Source organism: Zalophus californianus, chromosome 5 (genome assembly GCF_009762305.2).
Source record: "Zalophus californianus isolate mZalCal1 chromosome 5, mZalCal1.pri.v2, whole genome shotgun sequence".
NCBI classification, from domain to species: domain Eukaryota; kingdom Metazoa; phylum Chordata; class Mammalia; order Carnivora; family Otariidae; genus Zalophus; species Zalophus californianus.
Genome location: NC_045599.1, coordinates 50,833,799 through 50,860,413, shown reverse-complemented (window position 1 = coordinate 50,860,413; position 26,615 = coordinate 50,833,799). Strand labels below are relative to the sequence as shown.

General features: G+C 39.4%; 1 protein-coding gene across 4 annotated transcripts in view; it reads right to left on the bottom strand.

Annotated features, from left to right (window-relative positions):
* Window positions 1–26,615, bottom strand: part of MAST4 (microtubule associated serine/threonine kinase family member 4) — a 575,892-nt gene that overhangs the window by 72,004 nt on the left and 477,273 nt on the right. For 3 of the 4 annotated variants that reach the window (XM_027604891.2, XM_027604896.2, XM_027604900.2), the window contains one exon: window positions 4,588–4,657. In XM_027604891.2, the coding sequence (XP_027460692.2) occupies window positions 4,588–4,657 (70 nt within the window). Of the gene's footprint in view, window positions 1–4,587; window positions 4,658–26,615 lie in introns of those variants that run through there. The other variant, XM_035727581.1, reaches the window with a different exon arrangement.

Sequence of the window (26,615 nt, the reverse complement as noted above, 5' to 3'; positions counted from 1 at the left end):
CTGGCATCCCAGAGTCATTACTTTATTATTTACTCTATTTTAAGTAAGACTGTGACTTCAAAATCATATACCCCTGTGAAAACAAATAGATGCGCATCTGCCATGGGGAAAAACAGGAAAAACACACATTATAAAGGCCTATACTGCATTCTTTAGATGGAGTGTCCTATGTACACTTCTTGTAATTTATGACTGTACTAATTTACGAAGTGAGAGGTAAGGGGGGCCAAATTTACCACAGACACGTTCACAGGAAGTTGAAGCCAGGGGATTCGACAGCACTAGACTTGAATTTGAGAAATGTCACAATTAGATGTAAAAAAACTGACATTTGAGACTAAATTACAGTCAAGGGAAAATATAATCACAGGCTACCATGGATGTTGCCTCCAATAAATGCAAATGGTCCACAAAGACAAAATGGAGAAATTCAAGTGGACAAATCACAGAAATACTACAATGTTAAAATCTGAGTAAAATTTACCTGTCATTTCTGTGACCATGATTGGAGTACAATTGAATCAAGTTTGTTTTTTAAAAAAGAAGCAAGATAAAATATTTGTAAATATACCAGATACAAGGAATGGGAACAATTAAGTCATAGGTTCTTTAAAAATATTTTTAAACAACTAAAAATGGTAAAGATTTAAGAAGAAAATCATTATAAGAACATGCTTCTAAAGATATCTAGCAATTAAATGGACACAGGTTAGTCGTATTTTATTTGATTACTTATTGAAGATTTAAAAACCCATGCTGTACTTTATATTTTAAACACCTCCAATTTTTAGAAGTAAAAAAAAAAAGGTGGGGGGTTATGATTTTTAAATGGATTCTACAGTCCATTTAATAGCAATTATCAGAAACTAGTCTCAGGAAAGAATGCGGGCACGATTTCTCCCACCATGATTTTGTTGTGTGATTCATTAACTCTCCTTTCCCTCTGGTATCAGTAAATATACTTCACATGAATGAACAATTCCAAGACATGTTCTTATTAGCTTTGAAACATAAATTACATTTGCTTATTCTGGAAAACACACAACTAAAAGATGTTTAAACAAGATGTGCAGCCATGGACCAGAAATAATTTATGTCTCATGAAGTTCCCCAAGTTCTCTGTGTCTATTTACTCAAATGGGGCACAAAGGACTACTGCATTTTCATTATGACCGCACATCAGAAGTTACTATACATGCTACATAGGGTACTTAAGAGGGAGCACGCCCTTTCCTTTTTTTTCAAGAAAGCTATCACACAAGTGCCATTTGGATCCTGCTAACGATGTTGTCTTTTCTTGGCAGAAGCTACCAATAAGATGTTATCGGAAGACAGACTAAATTCTAGTCAAAACAACAGGCTTTTTTGAAGAGTGATTTTTTTTTTTTTTTTTTTTTTTGGTGGGTGGAAATCTCTTAGTGTTAAACTAAGTGAAAAAGTAAGAGGGGAAAAACATCTGATGGGAACACAATACAAAAAGTTTTGCAAAAAAACATTTCAACACTACTCACAAAAATTTAGATTAATACAGTATACAACAATATCAACCTGGCTATTATAATTGTATGAAGACGATTTATTTATTTGTTTAGTTGTAACAGTCACGTGGACTAACAAGTTTTACATTCTGTTTGATACTAGAAGAAGTTGAACTATGCCAGGTGCTCAACAAGTGTCCAACAACCTGAACTCAGCAAGTGAGTCTGTTCTAGTAATTTGCTTGTGGAAATATATTCTGAGATTTACCCTGGTAAGGGACAATGAGGCCACTAGGAAACACCCATGGCATGTAGTCAGGGCTCCGTATTTCCAACATAAGTGAAAGCACTATGTAATGCCTCAACTCCAACAACTTTCAGGAAAGGCAGAACAATGTTATTACCTCCATCTTAAGTCAAAGAAAAAAATGTTAATTCTGTAATCAGATAGATTGTAAATCTGTATCACAGTTCTTAGGAAAGTAAAAATATGTTTCCTTGCTCCTGACAAAATTTACTCTGCTACAATGCTTATTTTCCTCCTTTTTACTTAGTAGTAAAAAAATTAGCTTGATAATTTTACTCTTACGTATGTATTAGATAGGAAGTGAGTGCCATCGTATTTTCCAGTCTGAAATTAAACTATTCCATTACAGGGGATGTCTAGTGGGGGAAGGGGGGAGTATTATCACATACTGGTATAAGTAAGATGAGTAAACATTAATAAGCCTGATCTTTATCCTTTCACTCAAGAATAATTTTAAAAACAGGGCAATCTCTTCCCTGTTGGACTAAATATACAAAATAACACGTGAGAGTCTCAAAATGATATCACTTCTTAAAAGCTCAAAAATGCATACTGAATGGAAGGGAATGGAGACCCATGAGTGGTGTTTCCATGTTTTCCTGAATAAAAATCAACTTTAAAATGGAGGAGAGAGACACCAGATGTTAAATAAAAATACACCAATTTGAGTTTTTATAGCAAAAGCAGGGTTCTGTTTACTTGAATAAAAGTTTAAAAAGATGATCACTCATGCCCCAATCTAAATTAATATTTTTTGAAGAGTGTGGAGGGAGTTCCATCTGGAAATGCATGCAAAATGAACTACAGGTCTCCTGTGATAATCTTATGTCATGGTTTATGGTTTATTTGTCAAAAATTAACATGCCTGGGGGTTGTGTATTTTTTTTAAATTGCAGAGAAATCAGATTCCTCTATCCTCCAGTCACCCACTTAATTATCAGATTCTCTTCATTTTTATAAATCCGGCAGGATTAAGAGACTACGATTTCTGTCATGTTTAAATGCACGCTAGAATGAGATTTGCATTTTTCTTATTACTTCAAGTAATTAAACACATTCTTTTAAGAGATGTGTTTTAAAGACTACGGTGGGTTCTTGCTTATCCATTTTTATAAGATTTTTGTTTCCACTCAGAGTAGCACTATCATGAATTAATATTAATTGGACCAACATAGGCTTTGTGGGACCAGTTAATTTTCACATTTTCTTGATAGTGCTTAGAACAAGTTGCTAAAAGAAAAGAAGCTGGAACTGGGTAAAGAGTTAGGGTGGGGGTCTCAAGTTCCCATGAGAGCCTGTCTTATGGCTCTGGTGTCCTGGCATGATAGAGAACAGGGACCTTGCACACACAGGCATCTCCATATGGTGGGGGATGTGTAACATTTAGAAGGGACTCTTAATTACAGAGAATTTTGAAAATACTGCCAACAGGTCCCTTTCTTTGGATGTAGTAATGTAAATGCACTGCATGCTGACAAATAGCAGTGGGGATACTGTGGGTTTTGCTGCTTTGAAACGTGTTAAAACAAATCTATTTTTTTTTAATCTACACATGAATCTTTATTAAGTGCTATGTTAATCCACTTCATGGTATTGTTAGGTCTCTGAGGAAAATAAGTAGGCTGGACATGTAGACCACAAACTGAATGTATCCTGAATATTCAGAGACATGGCTGAAGGGGCATTTTGTTTTCTGTGTGTTCTTCCCGGGCAGGAGAGGACAGGGTATGTGTGTAAGAGGGGTGATGGAGCCCAGGAAGCTTGGAATCGGACGGGGTGAAGTACACTAATTCCACATATGGAACACAGAAAATGTGGCTGTGTAGACTGACTCCTTTGACTTGGAGAAGTCACAGAAGAACATCCAGAACTGACAAGATTTGATGTTACATCACATGCCTATGATCCTCCGAATTCACAACAAGACTTCCTTGTTGCTCCATGACCCAGATAGAACACATGTATCTTTGACACTTGGTACCAAATTCTAACTAAGATATGAAGAGAAAACATAAAATATCCTATAGTCCATGCATGGCTTTATCTCAAGGGGATCACTAAATTGGTGGCTTCATGCTCTCAAGTAAAGAGGCATCCTAGAGTATTTATACCCTGTCATCCCAAGAAAGGTTATTAAAAAAATATATATTTCAACAACAAAAGCAGATGCACCAGGACACAGAGATGAGTCAAGTCCTTATAATGTAAGCTCAGACAGTTCCATAAAAATCTGTTGAACATCAAGCATGTACAAGGCACTGCACTAGAGTTAAGAGAAATAAAGGAAACAATCTTTCTCGCCCTCACTGGGAACCCACCATCTAGGGAAGGACCAAGAGAGGTACACTGAACTCTAACATGAGTCAGAAGTCATTATTAAACTGTTAAAGCGGGGGTGCCTGGGTGGCTCAGTTGGTTAAGCGACTGCCTTCGGCTCAGGTCATGATCCTGGAGTCCCTGGATCGAGTCCCGCATCGGGCTCCCTGCTGAGCAGGGAGTCTGCTTCTCCCTCTGACCCTCCCCCCTCTCATGTGCTCTCTCTATCTCCTTCTCCCTCTCAAATAAATAAATAAAATATTTAAAAAATAAATAAATAAAACTGTTAAAGCGGAAGTGTTTACAACAGTTGTGCATTGGTCTAAAGCTATCTTTGGGCAGGGAGCTTTAGAGAAGGCCATATATGATAATGCACAGGATCTCACAGGCAGAAGGCAGGGGAACGGAGGGTAAGGACGAAGAGGGGGTTCAGGAGATGCGATCTCGACCTAACACTTTACTATTTGACCCACAGGAAGTCCTTACCTCCGTGCAAATGAGAAATGGGCTGAGGCACTGGGGGAGAAATTTCTTGGACTATCTTGAGGGCTGTTTCCTGTAAAGAGAAAGAGGGGAAAAAAAAATCATAACATGATTTTGTTTTTGTAACATTATCCACATCCAGGATCATCTTCTTTCTAGTAATGCGTTTTGTTTTGTTTTTTCAACAAAGGGTAGCGGTTTAGTAACGCGTTTCTGTACATTCTCACACAACGTCCATCTCTTCAAAGACGTTTCAGTGTTCCTTGGAGCAGGGGCAGGGGTGCGGTATGGGGAGCAAGGGAATGGGCTTGAGTCCCACTCAGCACAGCGTTCTGAGGGTGCAAGCTATATGAATAAGCACATCCACCTATCACCAAGCGGCAGTCTCCCAGGGATTAATAACCTAAATATTTCAGTCCTATAGAATAATGTATATACAAATGCCTGGCTTCTCAGTCTTCCAGATGTTAACATCTTGAGCAACAGGATGGGCGTGGAAGTCTATGCTTCACCTGGTGGTGGGGGTGGGGCTTTCTACTTTCAGGAAGCAGCCTTAGTATTCTTTGTTTACGGAAACCGAGTACATGTCAGAGTTCTCAAAAATAAATCCTCATATTCCGGGGGTCCGTGTTTTAAAAGTGGAAATGTCAGTACTAGTCATAAAATACTGGGAAGAACCCAGCCGTTTGGACCTATTTCTCCAATGACCCAGATCTACGGCCTGGGTGGCCCAGCAGGATTAGCCCCTATCACTGGTTTCTTCAACAGCCCCCCTGCTTCTGAGCCTCTGGGCTATGCCTGGCCAGGCAGGCTTTCAAAGCCACCGCCCCACAAAGGCTTTTTCCTCAGAGGGTGTTTCCCTCACATCCCGCCGACGCCGGCGAGCTGAGACCGCTGGCTGTAAGGAGAGCAGCTCCTTGGGGGCTTGTTACTTCCTCCATCAGAACACCCAACCTGCCGCTGATCACTGAGAGCGCGTGGCAGGCAGCTGGTGAGGGGCAGCTCAGGACACCCCAGACCACCCGGCTTCCCTCCGCATGCTTAATTAGATTGGCAGAATTATCTGAGGACTGGAGGGAACTGTAGCTGGTTTAAAGAAAGAGGTGAGGAAAGGCTGCAAGCTCGTCTTGTACGTTCTTGAAACATGGAAAATAAATCAGGAAGATACGTTTAATCCCTCCCAGCCAGCCAGTTCCCACATTACTGATTTCAGAACGGCAGTGACAACTGTGGGTAGGTGTGAGGAATATAAGATTGCACATGCAAGTCAGTACCTAGCTGCCAACAATGTATTACCTGTGTGCAAAAAGAAGAGACTAACCCGTTAAAGGGGATAAGGTTAGTGTTAAACTTGAGGACTTCTGGACTGGTTACATCTCTACTGAAAGTTTCAATTAACGTAAGGTTGCAAATTTTATAGTGATGTCTTCAACAGATGCCATTAAATTTATGACAGACGGCGCAATTAAAGTCATTTGACTAGAAAGCACTGAAAAGCCTATTTCTTTATGGACAGAGAATCTAGAAGCATTTTTCCCTCTGCTGCAATGAAATTTATCATGTCTCTGCATCTGTTGTTCCTTGGGCCCCTGGAGAAATGGATTCTGCTTTTGCCATCTAGTAATCCAGGACTCTTTCTGTCCATTTATCTACAGAGCTAAACTAAGTCCCTCAACTTTTCCCAACAGCCTTCACTCCCCCCGCCCTGCCTCTTCCCAACTTAGCTTATATATCACTGTTCATAGCCTTAAAAGATCTTGAAAAATTCAAGATAGCTAAAGATTTTTGTTTCTGAAAGGGAAATGAATCCAATGCCGGAAATTTTAGTGTAGATTTTGTTTATTTGGAAAAAAACGTTCACTTTGCCCACATTCCATATAGAGCAAGCTACCAGTAAGTTATTCGGAAAAACAGAACAACTGATTGCTGGAAGCCAAGGTATGATCAGTTTAACAATCCCTGCTACCCAATTCATCGAGAATAAATAATAAGATCCACGAAACTTGGCACCAAATTCTTAGCTCCATGTTCTTTGTAAGATGAACACTATACCTGGAGATTATAATGAGATCAACTAGAACTAGAGAGAGCTTACTAAGTATTCTTAAGACTAAAGAAGGGAGAAACAAGGAGTTAACTTAAACCCTTTTCACTTTTAGAGATCGTAATGATTGGTCCCCAGGAACTCATGTAACATCTTATAATACATGGCAAGCGATCACTTTGAGGATGAACGGGCCGAGACAAAGATATATAGAGGTAGGTTAATTTAACACTGCTCTTAATGAAAAAAAAAAAAATCAAGGCTACCATTAACCATTTCTAATCTTTGGGTTTTGCCTCTCCATTTTATGCTGGCTTTCTAAGCCCATCAACTGAAAATGTTCCTCATTTTCTTCTCATCTACTCCTACATTGCTATTAAATCAAACACAAATTTCCACATTTTTAACTTCAAGACTACAGAGCCACCTGCATAATCTTGCTACTAACAGCTCTTTCTTCCTGTTTCATGGCAGATCTAGAGCTAGGTTTAAATGCCAATGTGTGTACACATGCACACACCCTGCCTCCCCCGCCCCCACTATCACAAAGGCTCTTAAATGTAGTGGGATATTAGAGAAAATGATGGTGGCCTGAACTAGAATACCCGATAATTCATTAAAGACAAGAGATTACAGTTTAATTTGAGGACAGTTCAGCAAGCTCAAGAGAAGAAATGGAAGAACCTCAGGAAGGGGACAGACACAACCCAAACACAGTAGGGTGATACAGTAGAGACAGATATTCTGGCAGTAGGGGATTCAGAATGGTATACTCAATGAGCTGTGAACTATGTTTATTGGTACTAACCAGAGGAGGGCCTTAAGAGACATCAGCAGGCAAGAGAGCAACGATAAGAGATTTTAACCTGGCTTGAATGTGTTGGGTGGACAGATGAGTGGCCAAAGAAGGGAGGTTTAGGAGCTTCGATTAGGACTTGAGAGGCCAATAGAAAGAATATTTTGGTGAACAAACCAAGCATAATTAGTGATGCACTAGAAATAAGGTGATGAAAATATGACAGATTACAAGTGACCAATATTTCTAATGTGGGTCAATTGTGGGTGACTGACTACCCATTGTGGGAGAATGATTGCCTGTTGATAGGGAATTCTGGGAGAGAAGTGGAATGGTTGTGATAGATGAAAAGGGTGGATGAGTATTCTGCAGATTTTTGTGCTATCACAGAATATTCCTCCATTTTCCTTAGGGAGAAGTAACAAGATTAGGAGATTAGATAGGGGGGAGTTAACCTTTGTTTCTGTTTTTGTTGTGTTTTGTTTTTAGAGAAGTGGGGCAGAGGGAGAGAGAGAATCTTAAGCAGGCTCCACGCCCAGCGCCAGCCTGACTCAGGGCTTGATCCCAGGACCCTTGAGATCATGACCTGAGCTGAAATCAGGAGTCGTACGCTTAACAGCCTGAGACACCCAGGCGCCCCTGGGAGTCAATCTTTGAAGTCTGTGTTCTTATTTGAAATAAAAATCGATTGCTATGTTACCTACTCCGTCTCTGAAGCCTTAGGGACACTCTTCGGTTATACAGTGATGAAAATACCACTCATTTAGAACAGACTAAATCAAAAAGCTCATCTTATATACGTATTCTTAAGAAATGACGACCAGGCTGCTGTGGACATGCCCAGTGAGTCTCCAGGATGAGGAAGCAAGACGGATTGAAACCAGAGTCCTATACATGACCTTCACTCCTCACAGCACTGCTCTCTGAATTCATCTACCCATCTGTAAAGCAATACCTGAGAGACTCTCAAATGAAAACTGGTGCCAGTTAATTCTCTGCCCATATGTGCAGCACTTGCTTATAACTCAAATCCTGCCGCTCCCAGGGATTTGCTGGCTCTTGGATGTTGGAGAGCTAGGACACTTCCTAGAACGCCGTTATTGCCGCTGATGTTTTTGACCTGGTAAAGTAAACCTTAGTAGTGGTCAGGCATTTGGTAGGTAATTAACTCTAGGGTCCCGGGGGGTGGGGTCCGGGTGGGGGGCACTAGCACAGCCAATATACAAGCAATATAACAAAATGGGGCTTTACCTCACGGCTCTGTACAGGGTGCCTCATTTTCGAGGCAGTTACGGTTAAGAAAGTGATTTCCAGATTAATTAAATTGTTTGATTGCTTTGTAATTAGGTTAGAGAAGTCCTGTGTCTTTACCACAGAGAAACAAGTGGCAAATCTTTTTAAAAGGCATATGTTATAGCCACTACAGATTATTAATGTGCTTTTAATAGCTGTCTGTTCACAAAATGATAGTTTCTGGTTGCCTTGATTTTCTGTCAGGACTGAGGGAATCCAAGAAATAATGATAATTGCCATTTGAAACTCCTGGTGGATCAAAGAGTAAGCCCCCACTTGAATCCTTGTTGTCATTACTTGACGATCAGCTTAAATGACTTGTGGCGTTTTATGCTGTTAACAATCAGTACCGTGCTTCCTATTGCTTTATAAGAGATTGTGAGCAACATATTGCCATTGCTTTAGACTTTAAGACCAAACCTGCAAGAATCAAACCCAGCATCTCCTTCCAAGATGAATTCTAGCAGATAAGACAGACGTGAGAACAGTTATGCAGGAACCTCAGGCTGAGTGAACTTGCAAAGACCCTAGTCCCCAACGCCTGAGACCTTTGACTCTATCCTACCAGACCCAGCTAATACAAGCAAAGTTAAAAATCTTCCTTTCACTTAAGACAACTGTCTCAGCAACTGGCTCCTCTCCAGATACAATTGTGGAATATTAATTAAAGCTGGGCAGCTGTTTAGACTCTTAAGTGGACAAGGAGAAACCTTGATTGGCCTTCTGTGGAACTGTCTATGTCTATGCATCCTATAAAGAATAGAAGTAGACTCACCTGCCTGGGTTTTCAAGTAAATAGAAGATTACAGACAATGAACCAAATTTTTCATAAAATGTAGGCTCTCTGAACCTGTTTTGTTTTCCCTGTCCCTCATTGCTTACTGATCCTTCAGCAGCCAGGACCACTACTATCATCTGATCCATTCAACAAATACTTATCCATCCCCTACCATGCAGAGGACAATAATAAGATTTGATTTACATTTTAGAAAGATCCCTCTGGTGTTCTGTGACCGAGGGGCTGTAAGCAGGTGTGAGTGGAAGCAGGGAGTTCTCGGTTAGGAGGCTACGAGCACAGACAAGCTAAGACATGATGCTCTGGGTGGGGTGCCTGCAGATCTCAGGTACTTTCTGGCACTAGAACGAACAGGGTTTGCTGAAAACCTGGACTGAGGGAAATGATGAGGGAAGGAGAAGAAACAAAGAGGACTCCTAGATTTTAAGACTAAGCAAATGAGTAAGATGGTGGCATTAACTGAGACGGGGAAGACCAAGGGAGGACAGGTTTTGGGAGTGTAAGACAGAACTAAGAACGTAATGCCAATATCTGGGTGGGCGTTAGGCTCTTTTACTTACAGAGACACCACCTCAAATTATTTCAAATATATCAAAATGTACTCATACTCCACTTTATATGCAGTTATATATAACAGTGTTACACTTGCGGTTCTCATGTAACATTCATATTAATTACGTAAAAATTCTGTTATAGTTGTTATTGTACTTGAGAGCAAGTAACATTTTTCCAGCTCACATTACTTAGTGCCTAACAGACTGAATAATCCTGATCTGCTTCAGACACTCAAACCACTCGAGAGTGCTAGTGAAGGGTTTGTAGAGAAGGAAAATTCTATAGGCTAAATACTGAAGATTGAGTAATGATAACTTCAATCATTCTGTCTCCTGTCACCACAGGTAAAACTAGATGGAATTTAACGACGTGTACTCTGTTCCCTTTCTCTCTTCCTCTAACTGCTATTTCTAAATGTTGGTGGGGAATAAACTTCAGTTATACATGTAGATACAAAGTGTATTTTGAATTCTCAGTGCCTAACTTAGTCTCTAAAATATAGAAAACTGGAAACATACTGTTTTTTTAAACCGAAAAATTATGTATTAAGTTCTTTATGTTCACAGCTTTGAGCTACCTACTACAACAGATTATGTGGTGAACAAGACTCAAAGAGCTAAAAATCTGATAGAGGCAGCTAACTGTAGATATCATCCAGCTCTAGACTCATCTTGCAAAACCAATGCTGGATCCAAATTCATGTGAAAAAGACATTTTCTTAAACCAAAGCCCTTAAATGTATCAAAATTACTTACTAAAAATGAACTCTCAGTGACAATACCATATGGAGAATGTACTGTGTCACAATAGACTCCTGACGTAATGCTTTCTAAGGAATGAGTGATGAGGTTGGAGGGTGGAAAACATGTAGGGAGTAAAAGAGAGATCCAATAACAAGTCAATTTCTACGTCCTAAGACTCTCACCAATGCCTATTGTCTCCATTTCAAGAAGGTGTTCCTCTGGAATTTGTGTACTCTATTTGAAATGCTGTGGCATTGACACGAATCCCTGGGAGATGTGTTATAATGGGTTCTTGAGAATGTTTTAGCTTTTCATTGACCCTTCTTATTACTCTGAATTGATGTCACATCTCAAGGTGATCTGGAGTAAAGACTGGTGAACGTCAAGAGTGATGAAGAAAGTTGATTTTTAGTTGTGTATTTTCCTCCCATCTATAGTAATTCATCTCCCCACAATAGAGAAGAGATTATTTTTAGTTTTTGTTTAAAAGTTGCTGAGTAGCATTGGTAAGATCAAGGAAGGGGAGTTAATAACAGCCACTGTAACAGATATTCCTAAGTTTCATGCAATTTTATGAAACTTGATGCACTCCTTCATCTTAGATAATTAATTAGTATCTGAATCAGGATAAAAGACTGAATTAAAGAATGTAACCTGAGGTGCGCACATTTTTTTTCTGTCATACATGAAGGGATTTTAATTCTTTAACGTAATTAGATACAAAGAACTTCCCTTTTTACTTTGAAGAGTAGGGAGGGCGCTATCAGGAAATTGGTTCTTCTCAGATTGTTTGCTTCGACTGCTTAGAAATTTCTAGTCAAAGAGGAAGTATTTAAATGACATGGTGCAAAATAAATAAATAAGTAAATAAATAAATGACATGGTGCACATTCATATACCTTGCTAAATGTAATCTGAACGTATTCTCTGTTATAAACTTTTTCCTTTCAGTACTTCACAGTTAAAAAAAATACATATTTGACTTAAGGTGGTCCCATTTAACAAATATTAATGTTCCTTTGGCTGCTGGTATACCGGAATTCTATCTGAAAGAAGCAAAATATGTGTATTTTTTCTTTTAATAGTTACCTAATCATTTTCAGTTACTAACTCCAGAAACAGGTTCAGACTTAAAAGACTCAAAGACATTCAATTCTATTGCCTCATTATAAAATAATATGCAACGTGCCAAGGATTTAACAATTCAGAATTGTGACTCTGAGTTCCCATAAACCATACTGATGTCGGAAATTCCCTGGCTCCGAGACTTTGCTCTAATATTTTTTCTTTCACTCTCCTCTTTCATGTCCTTATATCAATAAACAGTTCTCATCTGGAGTGCATAAGAGAATCACTTGGGAAGCATTAAAAATGCTTATATCCAGGCCCTAACATGCCCCTTTTTAAATGAAGTGATTGTAAAATGCTGCCAGGGCTGAGAACCATGACCTTAGAATTTGTTTGTATACTATAAATCAAATCCAAAACTTCTACTCATCCTTTAGACATCTTAACCAGGAAGTTTGGATTTTTTTTCGCTTCCCCATTTCATTCTATAATGCAACTTCCCTCTTTGTCTCAGGTACAATAATAGTTCAATGTCCCTTTTACAAATTCACTTCATGTGACCTCCAAGTATTGTCAAAACAGGACTAATGCTTGAAATTCCTCCCCTATCAATCCAGACAAAAAGCATCCTACCATGTGAACACTCTGGAAATCCCACCTGCCCGCAGGTATTATCTGAGGTTAATCAAATAAATTATATACTTCTACTCAATCCTACTGCTACCCTTCACTTCATTATTCTCACTCTATTATTTCCTCTATAATCCCTTCATTATTTCCACTTTTTCTCCCTTCTTTTCAAAGAGGGTGTAACACCCCACCCCCCCGAAGCTTAGCTGTGTATCATTCTTATGTTCCTAGATTAAGACTAAAAGTCTCTGTAAAAGGAAAACATAGGCCAAAAAAAAAAAAACCCATTCATTGACCAAATCTTGTTTACACTTTTACTATCAAGTTTAATCTTTTGATTATTCAAAGTTAAACACCAGTTTTCATTTCAGTCACCACCTAACAGTATATGAGTGAAATATTTGCCTTAAGACTGTGCATTTCCCGCTTTCATTTTCTCATAGGCAGAATGCCTAGTATTTGGTTCATGTAATATTGAAACTTTTAAAATTATTAGGACAGTTAAAATCAATGCACAGGGCCTCAGTGCAACATGTGATTATCAGAAGAAAAAATAAGACCACTCTAATTGTTCTACTCATTCCTCCTTACAAAAACCAGCATTTGGGGGCACCTGGGTGGCTCAGTTCGTTAAGCATCTGCCTTCAGCTCAGGTCGTGATCTCAGGGTCCTGGGATAGATTCCCACGCCGGGCTCCCTGCTCAGTGGGGAGTCTGCTTCTCCCTCTCCCTCTGCCTCTCCCCCTGCTTGTGTGCTCTCTTTCTCTCTCTGTCAAATAAATAAATAAAATCTTAAAAAAAAATGATTTGGGGGCATCTGGGCAGCTCAGTCGGTTAAGCGTCTGACTCTTCGTTTCGGCTCAAGTCATGATCTCAGGGTCATGAGATCAAGCCCCGTGTGGGGCTCCACGCTCAGCGCAGTCTGCTTGAGATTCTGTCTCTTCCTCTCCTTCTGCCTCTCACCCCTCTCACGGGAATATGTGTGTGCTCTCTCTCTCAAGATAAATAAGCTTAAAAAAAAATTAAAAACCAAACAAACATGATTCAGTCTTTTCCATGACAGAGATGTGTCCATTCAGGTCCTTATTCTATTTATGTTCTATACATGTGTCCATGGTACTTTTAGCATACAATCCTGAATTATTGATAGGTGGGGCAAGGGAGCTTATTTCAAACCACACACAACCCTGAGATTCTCTGCCCAAATACTAACTTTTAGAAAATCACTAACTTCAGGAGCCACAGTTATTAATTACAATGTGCTGAACCCTTCAAGTATGTTGAGGGGCACTGAGGTAGGGAACAAAGTTGTGATTACCCTTCTTAAGCAGCACGACTTGGTCTCTATGGCCCTCTGAAGGAAAAATTAGGTACATAACAGGTACAAATTTTAAATCACATATTAAATCATATAACAAATGCTTACCTAACTAAATTCAATACCAGAAATTGTAAAACTGTTAGAAGAAAACAGGGAAAAGCTCCTTGACATCAATTTGGCAGCAATTTTTGGAATATGACACCGACAGAGCAAACAACAAAATCAAAAAGAAATAAGTTAGATTACATCAAACTTTTTAAAAAGCAGATTCTACAAAGCAAAAGAAACAGCACAATGAAAAGGCAACCTACCAAATGGAAGAAAATATCTGCAAACTATCTATCTGATAAGAGATTAATATCCAAAATATATAAAGAGCTCATACAACTCGGTAACAAAAAACACAAAAACCCAATTAAAAAATGTGCAAATACCTTGGATATTTTTCCAGAAAAGGCACATAGCTGGCCAACAGACACATGAAAAAATGTTCAGCATCAATAATCATCAGGGAAATACAAACCGAAATCATAATGTTATCACTTCACATCTATTGGAATAACTACTATCAAAATGACAAGAGACAACAAGTGTTGGCAAGGATGTGGAGAAAAAGAAACCCTCATGCATAAGCAGTGGGAATGTAAATTGATGCAGCCCCTGTGCAAAAAACGAAGATTCCTCAGAAAATTAAAAATAGAAGTATCATATGCACCAAAAATTCTACCTTTGGGTACTCATCCAAAGATAATGAAATCACTACTTCTAGTATTTACCCAAAGGTAATGAAATCACTATCTCAAAAAGATACCTGCAACCCACGTTCACTATAGCATTACTTACAACAGCCAACATACGGTAACAATCTAAGTGTCCACTGATGAATGAGCAAACTGTGGCGTATACATAAAGGAATATTATTGAATCATAAATAAAGGATACCCCATCTACTGCAACAACACAGATGGAACTTGAGGGTATTATGTTAAGGGAAATAAGACAGATACTGTATTTTCTCACTTAAACGTGGAGTCTAAAAGTCCTCAATTCATAAGAGCAGAGAGTAGAACGGTGGCTGCCAGGGGCTGGGGGAAATGGTGAGATGTTGTTCGAAGGGTACACATTATAGGTAGAAGATAAGTTCTGACAATTAATGTAAAGTGTACTGACTGTAATTAACATACTGCATTATATACTTGAAAGTTTAAAGAATAGATCTTAAATGTTACCACCACACACACAAAAATGATAATTATGTGAGGGGGTGAGGGGATGAACTAATCTTATTGTGGTAGTCATACGTGTATCAAACCAACATGTTGGGGCACCTGGGTGGCTCAGTTGGTCAAGCAACTGCCTTTGGCTCAGGTCATGATCCTGGAGTCCCTGGATCGAGTCCCACATCGGGCTCCCTGCTCGGCAGGGAGTCTGCTTCTCCCTCTGACCCTCCCCCCTCTCACGTGCTCTCTTTCTGTCTCAAATAAATAAATAAAATCTTTAAAAAAAAAAGAATATTTAAAAAAAAACCAACATGTTGTACACCTTACATGTGTTATCGATCAATATCTCCATAAAGCTTGGTGGGGGGGAAGCCAATCAATATATGCTGGGTACTTCAGTAGATCCATCAAGCCTAAGATAATTGATACTGGCGGCTTCCTTCAAGTGATGCTGGCAGTGATAATGGATGAAATGGGTATTAGCAATTCTGGAGACTGTGTCTGAGACTAGAGCTCTGTGTTCTAGAATACCTGAGGGGTCGGAAATGGCCAATCACTCCCTGTGTGAGGCCAAGCGTGACTGTAAGGCAGACCAGCACTTAGGATCTCAACAGGAAAATAACTGAGATGTTAACCATGACAGACTCTTGGTAGCCTCTGAAGAAAGTCAGATGAGTCAGATCATCCCTGGCCACAATGCTCTCACCCATCACACAAGGAAGAAAGATGGGACAGAACATAATAAGATCTTGCACTCATGTGAAATAAATAAAGCATGGAAGCCATGAATTCAGAAGAGGAATGGATGGTCACACAGAGGCAACCTCTGATCTGAACCTCCAGGGAAAATGGTAGATGAAAGACTGAAAGGAAAGGAGACTTTTGAAGCAGAGGAAACTTAAGCAAAGGGAGAGAGCAGCAAAAGAGAACAGCATATTTTTACATACTTTAGTTTTACTACAAAGGCATTTATACACACCTGGTTTAAAAAAAAAAAAGAAATAGTTCTAGAAGGGACACAATAAAGACTAAAAATCTCTCCTAAAGTCTGAGTTCCATCACTGATTCCTTCAAACATTTATTATAATCTCACACATGACGTACTGCAGCAAGCTCTGGGCCCCCCATGCCCACCTCCCGACCCCCAATTCTACTCTTCAGGTGCAACCTCTTTTGATAGGGTATGGCTCTCTCCAGAAATACATACAGATGTGCAAGCATATATTATGAATATAGAAAAATCCCAAAATAATACCATGCCATATAGTTATGTACATATAGTTTTAAATTTGCTGCTTTTTTCTTCATAATCTAACTACATCTTCCTGTATCACCACACCTAAATCTCTGTCATCATCTTTATCATCAAATAAAATTCCAGTGTGCCCTATACCATAATTTCTTCGTTTCCTATTAGTGGATATTTGAGACTGATGGCAGTGTTTTGATGATTCAGTGAGTATCCTGTAAATACTTTCTGGAGGAGGTCACTCAGAGGATGTGACCTCCATTTGACCTGGAAGCTGGACCCAGGTAATGGGAGGCTCCCGACCCCCTCCCCGTCCGTGGAATGTACCCTTGGCTCACCGTTCCCATAGAGGAAGCTGTTCCAAGGACATAGCCTTGAGAGAGAGCTGGACTCCCAATACGTGACTGAACCCAGTGAAGTCTTCTATATAAACTTGTAAGATTCTGGTCATGATACACATTTCTCCTCCTCTAGGAGGCTCCTCGAGACTGCCTTGTACACAAGTTCCCCTGCTTTTAAAGCTGCCACTTAGCAATCTGGAGTGGCCTGCCTCTTTCTTCAGTTTCTCCTTCCCCTCTGTGTAGGTGGGCCAGTTTGTGAAGCAACAATAAAGTGACTGCATCCAAGAGCTGAATTCCTAGAAACAGAACTGCTGGGTCCAAACCTGGGTTCATTTTCCTCTTTGTTGCCTATCGCTAAATTGCTCTCCAGAATCACTGCACTAATGGATACTCTCACGGGTAGCACATGGGATACCTTAGCCTCTCAATCTTGCCCATGTCGACTTTTTAAGGATTTTGGTGGCATCTTTATATGCACTTCCTTAGGTTGTGAGGGATCCTGAGGATTTTTTAAATATATTAACCATCTGTGTTTCATTCTCTACAAACTACCTGGCTTGTACTTTCTTCTTCTAAATTTTTAGTCTTTTTTAATTGATTTTTGTTTTTGTCTATTACACTTTGAGGCAATTCTGTCACTACACTGAAGATGTGTCTCCCATTTGTTCTTATCTTTTAATGTTGGTTATGTTACTTTTCTAAGGAGAAATTTTTGTTTAATCATATTTATATCAGCCATTGTCCTTTATGACTTCTAGGTTTTGCACCTTGTTTGGAAAGGCCTTCCCCACTTCCAAATTCTTTCCTCAATGCAGCCATGCTTCCTTCTAGTACTTTTATGGTTTCTTTTTAAGTTTTTTTCTGTATCTATATGGGATTTATTTGGCGTACGGATTGAAATAGCAATCCAGTTTATTTCTTTTCTAAATGACTAATCAGTGGACTCAAGGCCATTTATTGGCCCTAACAATCTACATTTTCCCCAATGATTTAAGCAAAGGCACATTTAAGGAATGACAAGTCATTTGATGTCATAGAAGGAAAGTTGGAGGGAATTAAGGCAGGGCAGGGCAGTGAATGGTGGGAAGCACAAAGAATGAATGAAGATTAAACCAGAAAAAACCTGATGGCCAGGTGGAACTCTCCTTTAAGGCAATATTCCAGGTGATTCTGCACCTGGCTGGAACCCTAGGGTCCCTATTTTTATTGAGTACTCCAAGATTCTCGGGCACACCAAAGTTCCAGAATCCTAACTTTAGAAGAGTGATTCTTAACCTTGGATTCACATTAAAATAGCCCAGGGAATATTAAAACAAACAAAAAACTCCAATGATCAAGTCATACCTCAATCCAATTAAATCAGAATGGGGACCGTGGCTGGGGCAAGATCATTTTTAAAGCTTTCCAGGGGATTCCAATGTGCATTCAAGTTTGAAAAACACTGCTTTAGATTCTGCTAAAGCAAGTGGATTTTACAGATTAAGTTGTTCTCTAACCTTACTAAGTATCACAATCCCCCTGGGGAGCTTTTAAAAAGATATATACTGATGCCAGGTCAGACACATGGAGTTTCTGATTTAATTGGTCTGGGACCTGGTATTTTTTTTTAAGCTCTGCAGGTGATTCGAATGTGCAGTCAGGCTTTAGAACTTACAGAGCTGTAATTCTCAACTGTAGAGTGTATCAGAATCACCTTGAGAATTAGTTAGACCACAGATTACTGGGCACCACCCCCATAGTTACTTAATTAGTAAGTATGGGTTGGCGCCTTAGACTCTGTATTTATAACTAGTTCCTGGAGCTGCTGCTGCTGATCTGGGAATCACACTTGGGTACCACTACACTCGTGTATGTCATGACAAACCATGAATGTTGCTTTAAAGACATAATTACATTTATGTATTAAAAAAAAAAAAGACTTCAACAAAATCGAGGTGGACACAGGCAGTGCAAGGAGGTCGAAAGAGGGAGCCCAGTCCTCACTCTGCTGCAGATGCCCTGAACCAGGGGCTGGGGCCAGGGCGAAGCACCAGAGGTCAAACAAATTTCAGAGGGAAACTAAGACTTAGCAGGGAGGGGGGACCAAAAGATGCTGGGTAGCCAGGTACAATGACATTACTAAAAGTGAGAATGAACAGAACTGGTGATAATCCAGTTGCTTATCTGAGGTGCTGCCAGGACATGTTCAGATGGAGAAAGCTCCAGCAAATAGAAACATGCATCTGTGTTTGGAAGAAATGTCCAGGCCCGAGATAGAACTGTAGGAAAAATCAGCACATGGGAGAAGCAGCAGGTCTTGGTGAAGGCGTGCTTGTCAGAGGTTAAAAGGGTGACAAAGGGTGTAACACAGGGGATTCCAACAGTTAAAATGGATGAGGACACAAAAAGGAGCCAACGGGAAGGATGGGACGACTGCAGAGACTTAGAGGATGCAAGGGAAGGGAAGTCATCAAGAGGTAGGAAATGGTTCCCGATATTAAATCCTCCAGGGCGCTGAGGCTGAATACTACAACGTTACAAAGAAATCACTGGATCTGACCCCTGGGACATGATGGTTTTAGCAGAGCAGGAGGATGGGAGTAGTGTCACGCCTCTCGGTACGTCATCGATGAACACTGGCCAACGCTGGACCTGAACTAGTTTCCCAAGGGAACTGGAGTCGGACTTGCTGGCTCTGCTTCACAGAGACATAACATAAACACAGTAACAACACCCACGCTTGGTTATTAATTTAATCAACTTACAATTTTTAAAAGAAATTTTAAATGTTGTAATAGCTTATCATTTCATAGAATGATTTTAAAACCCCCTATTAAAAATGTCCTCTCAGGTGGAAAATGGATGAGATAATGCCCAAGTGAGGGGTAGCTTTTGCATTTTATGATACGAAGCTACAGAAGGACAAAACCTCCTCTGTTATAGGCCAGAGGATTTATAATTTTTGAATCTCAGCACAGGCCCATTTTACTTACGATATTTCTAATTAACATCTTTTTAACTAGAAAATGAAGTAGTTCTGCTAAATAGTTTTGTAATGTTTTCCAACAGCAATGAACTCAGCTCACTCCTCCCCCCCCCCAAAAAAAAAACCCCTTTTTAATAATACGTGTCATAAAAAACACACTCTGATCTTCCGCCAGATTCTATGCTGCTCTGCGGCAGGCACGGGCTTCTCCAGGTGACGTTAGGTAGCATGCAGCAGCATATGCCCATCACCACTGAGGCCTGAGTAAGGTAAATCAGACTGAGGGGATAACTTTAGTACTGCTACTAATACTGGAAAATGCTAAACATAAAACTGTTTAACTGCTTCAAACTGAAGGCAGATGGTGAGGGTAGAAGCAATATGCACATGGGATTTTGCTGGTGAAATGTTGAAAATCCATAGTAGAGGAACTGTTCAGTTTTAAAATAACTTTTAAAAACCTGATTCTAAAGGTAACACATGCTCATGGTGGAGGATCTGGAAAATAAACTATAAAAATGAAATCGGTAATCCTATTAACGTAGTGTGGTTATTTTTCTTTAGCCTGTTTTTTGATAGCGTGTGCACATACACACAAACGTACTTTTATTTTTTTTTTTTTAAGTCATCTCTGCGCCGCGCATATGGGGTATGAACTCACAACCCTGAGATCGAGGCACACGTTCCACCAACTGAGCCAGCCGGGCACCCCACAAATGTACTTTTAAATAGGATCACAAACCATATTCAGGTTTTGTATCCTGTTCCTTATAATTAGGTTGTAATCATAATTTTCCTATGCCATTAAATTTTTTTCACTGTGATAATTTTTTAATGGCAACACATTATTCGTTATACAGATGGACCACAATTTAAGCATCACTCCTCTTCCTATACAATATTTAGGTTGTTGCCCACTTTTGTGCTATTATAAATAATGCTGCGATTAATATCCTTAAATATGTATTTCTGAGTACTTTTCTGATTAACTCCTTAAATTATATTTCATGAAGTGCAAATAATAGTTCAAGCGATGGAAACTATTTTTAGTGTTCTTCACAAAATACCACTCTGCTTTCTAAAAAGATTATAAATTTACATTAATGTACTGAGCATTACTATCTCACTACACCATCACCAGAAATGATTATTACCGTGCGTGCTTTTTAATACTTGCAAATCAGGTGAAACCGGTATTTCATTATTTTGATTTGCATTTTTTGATTAGTGTTAGATCGAAGTTTTCATTTGTCATTTCTACTTTTGTGAGCTGTCCACGTCCTTTGCCTATTTAGTGGGACATTAGAATTTTTTCTTTCACTCAACAGTTTTTTGTGACACTTCTGCCCATTATATTTGTTGAAGATATTTTCTCAGTTACTAGTGTTTTAATTTTTTATGGTGTTTTTGACTTATAGAATATCAAGCTTTTAATATGCTTGTATTATCCATCTTTTCCTTCACTATTTCTTCCACTTATTCATGCTAAGAAATTATTTCCTCATCCTAAATAAAATAACTACATCCTAATTTTACTTTTTAGGGTTTAATTTTTACATGTCATTTAGGAGCTGTATGAGAATCATTTTAGTACAAAGTATGAAGGAAGTCCACCTCATATATTTTCATATAGACAGCCGATCTTCCCACTACCCATTTGCTGATTAAGCTCTCTTTCTCAGGGCCGTGTGATGATTCCCTCACCTTACCATTATCAACCCCTGGAAATTTTTATTTCATGTGTGATCGACTGCTTGCACTGTCATCACCCTAGATGGATGTCCGCTAAACTCAGGTAGTCAGGTCCAGCTCCCTGAATTTATGTGGCCAATGGCATCTACACAGTCTCCCAGATGTACTTTATAGTCATTATGTCCGGTTACCAGAGTGAGTATTTGCATCTTTATGCTCACCCAGTGTCTTTTGAGTGGTCTTCCTAGAGAAGAGGAATTTCCCACATCAGGAGCACTGCCTCCCCAAGACTGATGCCACCACCCAGGTTCCCAGCTTGCTTTGCAATGAGGGCACAGCCGAGGCTTTGCCAATTAAGTCTCAACTCAACGTCGGCTTGAAAGAAGGCAATATGAGGAAGTAGGTGACGAAGTAATTAATTTTCACGGCAAAAGTGGTGGCAGGGGCACCCCTCTTGGGGGTGGGGGCAGCAGTGTCCGAGTTTCTGGAATTCAGGGATCAGAATCAGTAGCCAAGAGTTGCTCTGCACAGTACCACGTGGTCTATGCATTTTTCCAGGCTATGTGGACTTCCTTGCTTGCTCTCTGGCCCTACTGAAACTTCTCTGAGCTTCCTAATATACCTCAATAAATTCCTCCTCTGCTTCAGCTACAGAGTGAACATGTTGCTTGCAATGAAACAGTTACACACGCGGGCACACACACACAGTCACACTATCAAGAGGATTTGGATTAGAGTTGTTTTAGAACTTGTGATTTAAAATGGGGAAATTATAATATTTAGCTTTTTCTCCAATGAACAGGACATGTCTTCCCATTATTCCAAAACAGTTTTGCTTTCCAATAAAGTTTTGTTGCTTCTACATAGCTATCTCTTTCAAGTCCCTTTTGGTTACTTCAAAGGCATGGTATTTATGCCCCATTTCTTTGGTGGAAAAGGGGGTTTGAGAAAAGAATGAAATGCTATCATGAATTGATCCCTTTCTTTCATTATCATTTGTAACTGGTTATAGCTGATAATATTCAACATTCATTTCCATATATTCATCTTGTATACAATCTACTTAATGAATACTTTCATTAACTTTAGTACTTACACACAATTAAATTCTCTTGCATATTCTAGGTTATTTATGTCATCCAAATATAACAAACTTCACCAGCTCTTAGCTATAGATCCTATTTTAGTTTTATGTGTTGCTTGACTACAAAGAATCTCTAGAATAAAGTTAAATATTAATGGGGAGATATTTTAATAAAAGGCTGCTAGTATTTCAATAAAGTAAGACACTGGCTATTCACCTGAATTAGATATGTCTTACTATATTACACAACTCTGTGTGTTCTCATTTTCTAAAGCATTTTCAGCAAAAATGGATGTTTAATTTTATGAAGCGCTCTTTCAACATCTATTCAGATGAGTATCTGACCCACTGCTTTGACGTATTAGTACCATTCATAACATAAAACCAATCAGCATTCTTGGGATAAACCTCAGTAGTTTATAGTAAATAACTCTTAACAGTGTTCTATTAGAACTCTCACATTTATATTTCAAAGTGAGGTGTGATGGTATTTTCTTACTCTGTATTGGGAGTATTTTCTTCTTTCCCTCTGTGACATACAAGGAAATGACTGCTTTTCGTGCTAGTACGTTTACTCTAAATGTTTAAAAAAAACACACCTGAATGCCTATCTTGCTAATGAAGAGATTCAAAAGGAGTAAGTATAACACTCGTTCCCTGCCTCACTCCCCAAAGTTAGCCAAGAAACCTGGCATATGTGTACTTCTGCCATATCTCCACCTTTCATCTTGGCTGATAGGAGTTCTAGATCTATCCTGTTGTTAGTGAATCATTATTTACACTGTTATATTTCTAAACTATCTTTTCAAACTTTTAGTATGGCTCAACATACTACTTTTAGACCCCATCTTTCCAATTCTTTAGTTCTTTAACTCTTAGAGATCTATCTTTAAGTCAGTTCCTCAGGAAAGACATGAAGAGTATATTTTATGTGACCTCAAATGAATGATAATGCATTCACACATACATACATACATACATACATACATATAATATCTTATCAAATAGAGTTCTGTGGCCACATCATTATCTGGCAATTTGTGGAAGGAAGTCTGAGGCCAGCATAAATTTTATTCCTTTGTAAGCAATCGGTTTCTTCTTTTCTGTTCAGAAGTATACTGGTGTTTTTCCTTCATTGCTTAAAAATCGAAAAGTCACAGGACTATATCCAGGGCAGAGATGAATTTTTGTTTCTTATTTTTGTTACTTGATCTCTCTTCCAACATGACAAGTCTTCATTAACAGTATCTTTGATTATTGCTTTTCATTTTTCTGGTTCCCCACCAGAAAAATATAGTTATAAATTAACGAATCCTCAGTTTATCTGAGGTAGATGTTTAATACTATTAAGTATAGTTTCTCAAATATAATAGAGAAAGATAAGGCTGCTGGGAGAACAATGGATGTAAAACAGCTTTCTTGTGGTAGGAGGAGACTGCTAAATATTTTGCTTCTTGGCTGAGGTACAACATCTCTTGACGTCAGAGGATGGATGCAGCAGAGGAAACTGAAAGCCACTGTCTTGTGGAAATGTTCTGTCTCCGCCCGTCAGGCTCTTAGGCCATTTCTGAGCTCTAGGCATGTGTTGAATGCGTTTGAATCACGAGATTCTATGTTACACGTAAGGTTAATTCTGCCTAAATATGCGGCCAGTCATTGGCATATACTTACTCCTGTGTTACTGCAGTTTTACAAACTGGAGATGGTAGGTTACAGGTATTTCAGTGAAAATCACGGTTAGCTAACGAACACACAACTTTTAAGTCAGCCACTCACCGTGAGGTATATTCCTGTCAGCGACTAAAATTTAGGTCTCGTAACTTCTACCTCGCTAGTTAAAGACAATTTCCGGAAGTGAAATGTTAAGCAGGAGTCAGGTAAGACACACATAATCATGACAGAAATAGTGAGAAATAAAGTCTCACATCACCACAAGAAATGAACATCCATCATTTGCATCAACAGTAAGTACGGGAGAAGTGAAATACGACGGCTTCACAGAGCTCCCGACAAAGCAGACTGCTACTGCTTATGGGAAACTTGTTGCAGGGGAAGTATGTACATCTCTTGGTGTTAAAAGTCTGCCTGGGTCTCCAGAGAAGGGAGAAGAATTTATATTTGGCCTTTCTCTTTTGAAAATCAAAGTGTCAAATGAAATGACTTGTGATAAGCTTCAAACCCACATTTCCTACTGAAATAATGACACAAAAGCACCAAATGTGAATCTACTCACAATATTTTTTTCTTTCAATTTCAAGGATGCTAGAATGTGTCCATTTCCATGCCAAATTACTGATCCTACAAGGGAAGAGGGCTTTTTACCAATCGAGGAACTTGCTTCATTTCCTACATTTGGCCAATATAAAATATTTTGCATCTGCCAACATTGAAGTGGGGCTTGTTCTCTGCCTGAGGATCTCTCTCTCTTGCTCGCTTTCTCTCTCACACACGCACACACACAGGCACATGTGCGCACATGCACACGATTGGTCCCTCACTCTCAAACCTTCAAAACTAAATGCATTCCTTTAATGATCAGGGGGTCACTCTGGTAACTACCATAGAGTTCCAGAACATGTCCACATATACAAAACAAGGCTTTTAAGCCTGACTGCTCCAGTTTATAGACAAACCACAAACTGAGACGTACTGCTACTCCAGTAAACACAGGGATGGCTTTCAAACTGTGCCTGGGAGGCCCAGGCCATAGGACAACCAGTTTTCCCACCCAAAGTCCTTCCAGATAGAATATCCATCCTCAGACAATATCCATGACCATGTCCAGGACATGCTTGTGGGTCACTCAGGCATGCCCCCCTCCATCTTAGGTTTGTAGGGTCCAATCTACTCTCTTACCCTAAATCTTTTCCTTATTATTTTAGATGCTGAGAAACCATTTTCTATCAGCCCCTAGAATACTAGAAGCATGCACCCAGTGAAAAACATAAGGCCAGTATGAATTAATCTTGATAACACAGTATAGGTTCCAAACTCCTTTAAAACAGAAGAACTGGAAATATGGAGTTAGAGCCTCAGAATAAATATTTAAAAAGAATATTAGACTAAATATATATAATCCAATCTCCACCTTTAACAGAAAAGGAAATTAAAGCCAAGTGAAGATAAGAGAACTGTTCAAAGTCATCCATGATTAATAGCAAACCACCACAGAACTAAAAGAAAATTAATCTGAAATATAACTTCTTTATATCTACTGAAAAAAGGTGCATGTAATTAAATGCTGCTTTTTCATTCACTGACAACTGAGACCATAATAGATGGACCAGTCTGGGATGTTTATGCTTTGGGGGAAAATTTTCAGGTGTACCTGTATTGGAGATTCTGCACCGAAAAGGGGGATGTTGACAGGAGAGTCAGCAGCAGTATATAATTAGGGGATGCACAGTTTTTATAAAAATGAAACTTTCCCTCTCTCAGTCCACTTGTTTACTAGGTAGGTGTGATTTCCTGCTGACCTTCCTTCACTGGGTTTAGTCATGCGGGGTCTTGTTAGTATATTGCTGACACGCTTGTCTCCTGACCAACAGTTACTCTTTTAATGTATTAAGGCAACTTAATTCATTCCTAATAGAATCTGAAATTGTTCTCTATCCTCAAAACACACCATACACGGTAACTATATTAACAAGATGCCTATAAATCTATGTGTTTACCTATGAAAAGTGAGCTCCCCACCCTCCCCCACCCCACTTCAGGTGGGAGACCCAAGCTCTTTCAGAGAATAGTACAGAAGAAACATAAATGAAGAAAACCACTGATCTAAACCCTGCATCAGGGCAAGGAGAGAAAAATGAATCCAAGCTAACTCTGGGGGTGTTCCCGGTCTTCCCCGATCCCTCCAAAAGACATCTTCAGGGTCCTACTAAAGGTCCTGCTGGGAAGGGTGCCAGAGGCAGTAACTGGGAAACCGGGTGCCAGACCTAGCTCTGATACCAACAAGCCATGTGATCTCGGACACTTGGCTGCACTGGGTCTCAGTTTCCTAGAACGGTTTTTAAACATGCATTTGTGTGTACATACATGTATACACACTAAATCTTCTGCTCAGGCAAAAGACGACTCTCCAGCCCAAAATGTGACAAAGGTTAATCTTTTCCAGTTGAAGCAAAGGTGAGGTAGGGGCTGTGAACCCCACTCCTAAATAACTAAATAACCCTTCCCACTCCCTATCCCTGAGGCAGGCCCTCTGGAATTGCCGTGGTTCTGGTCCACTG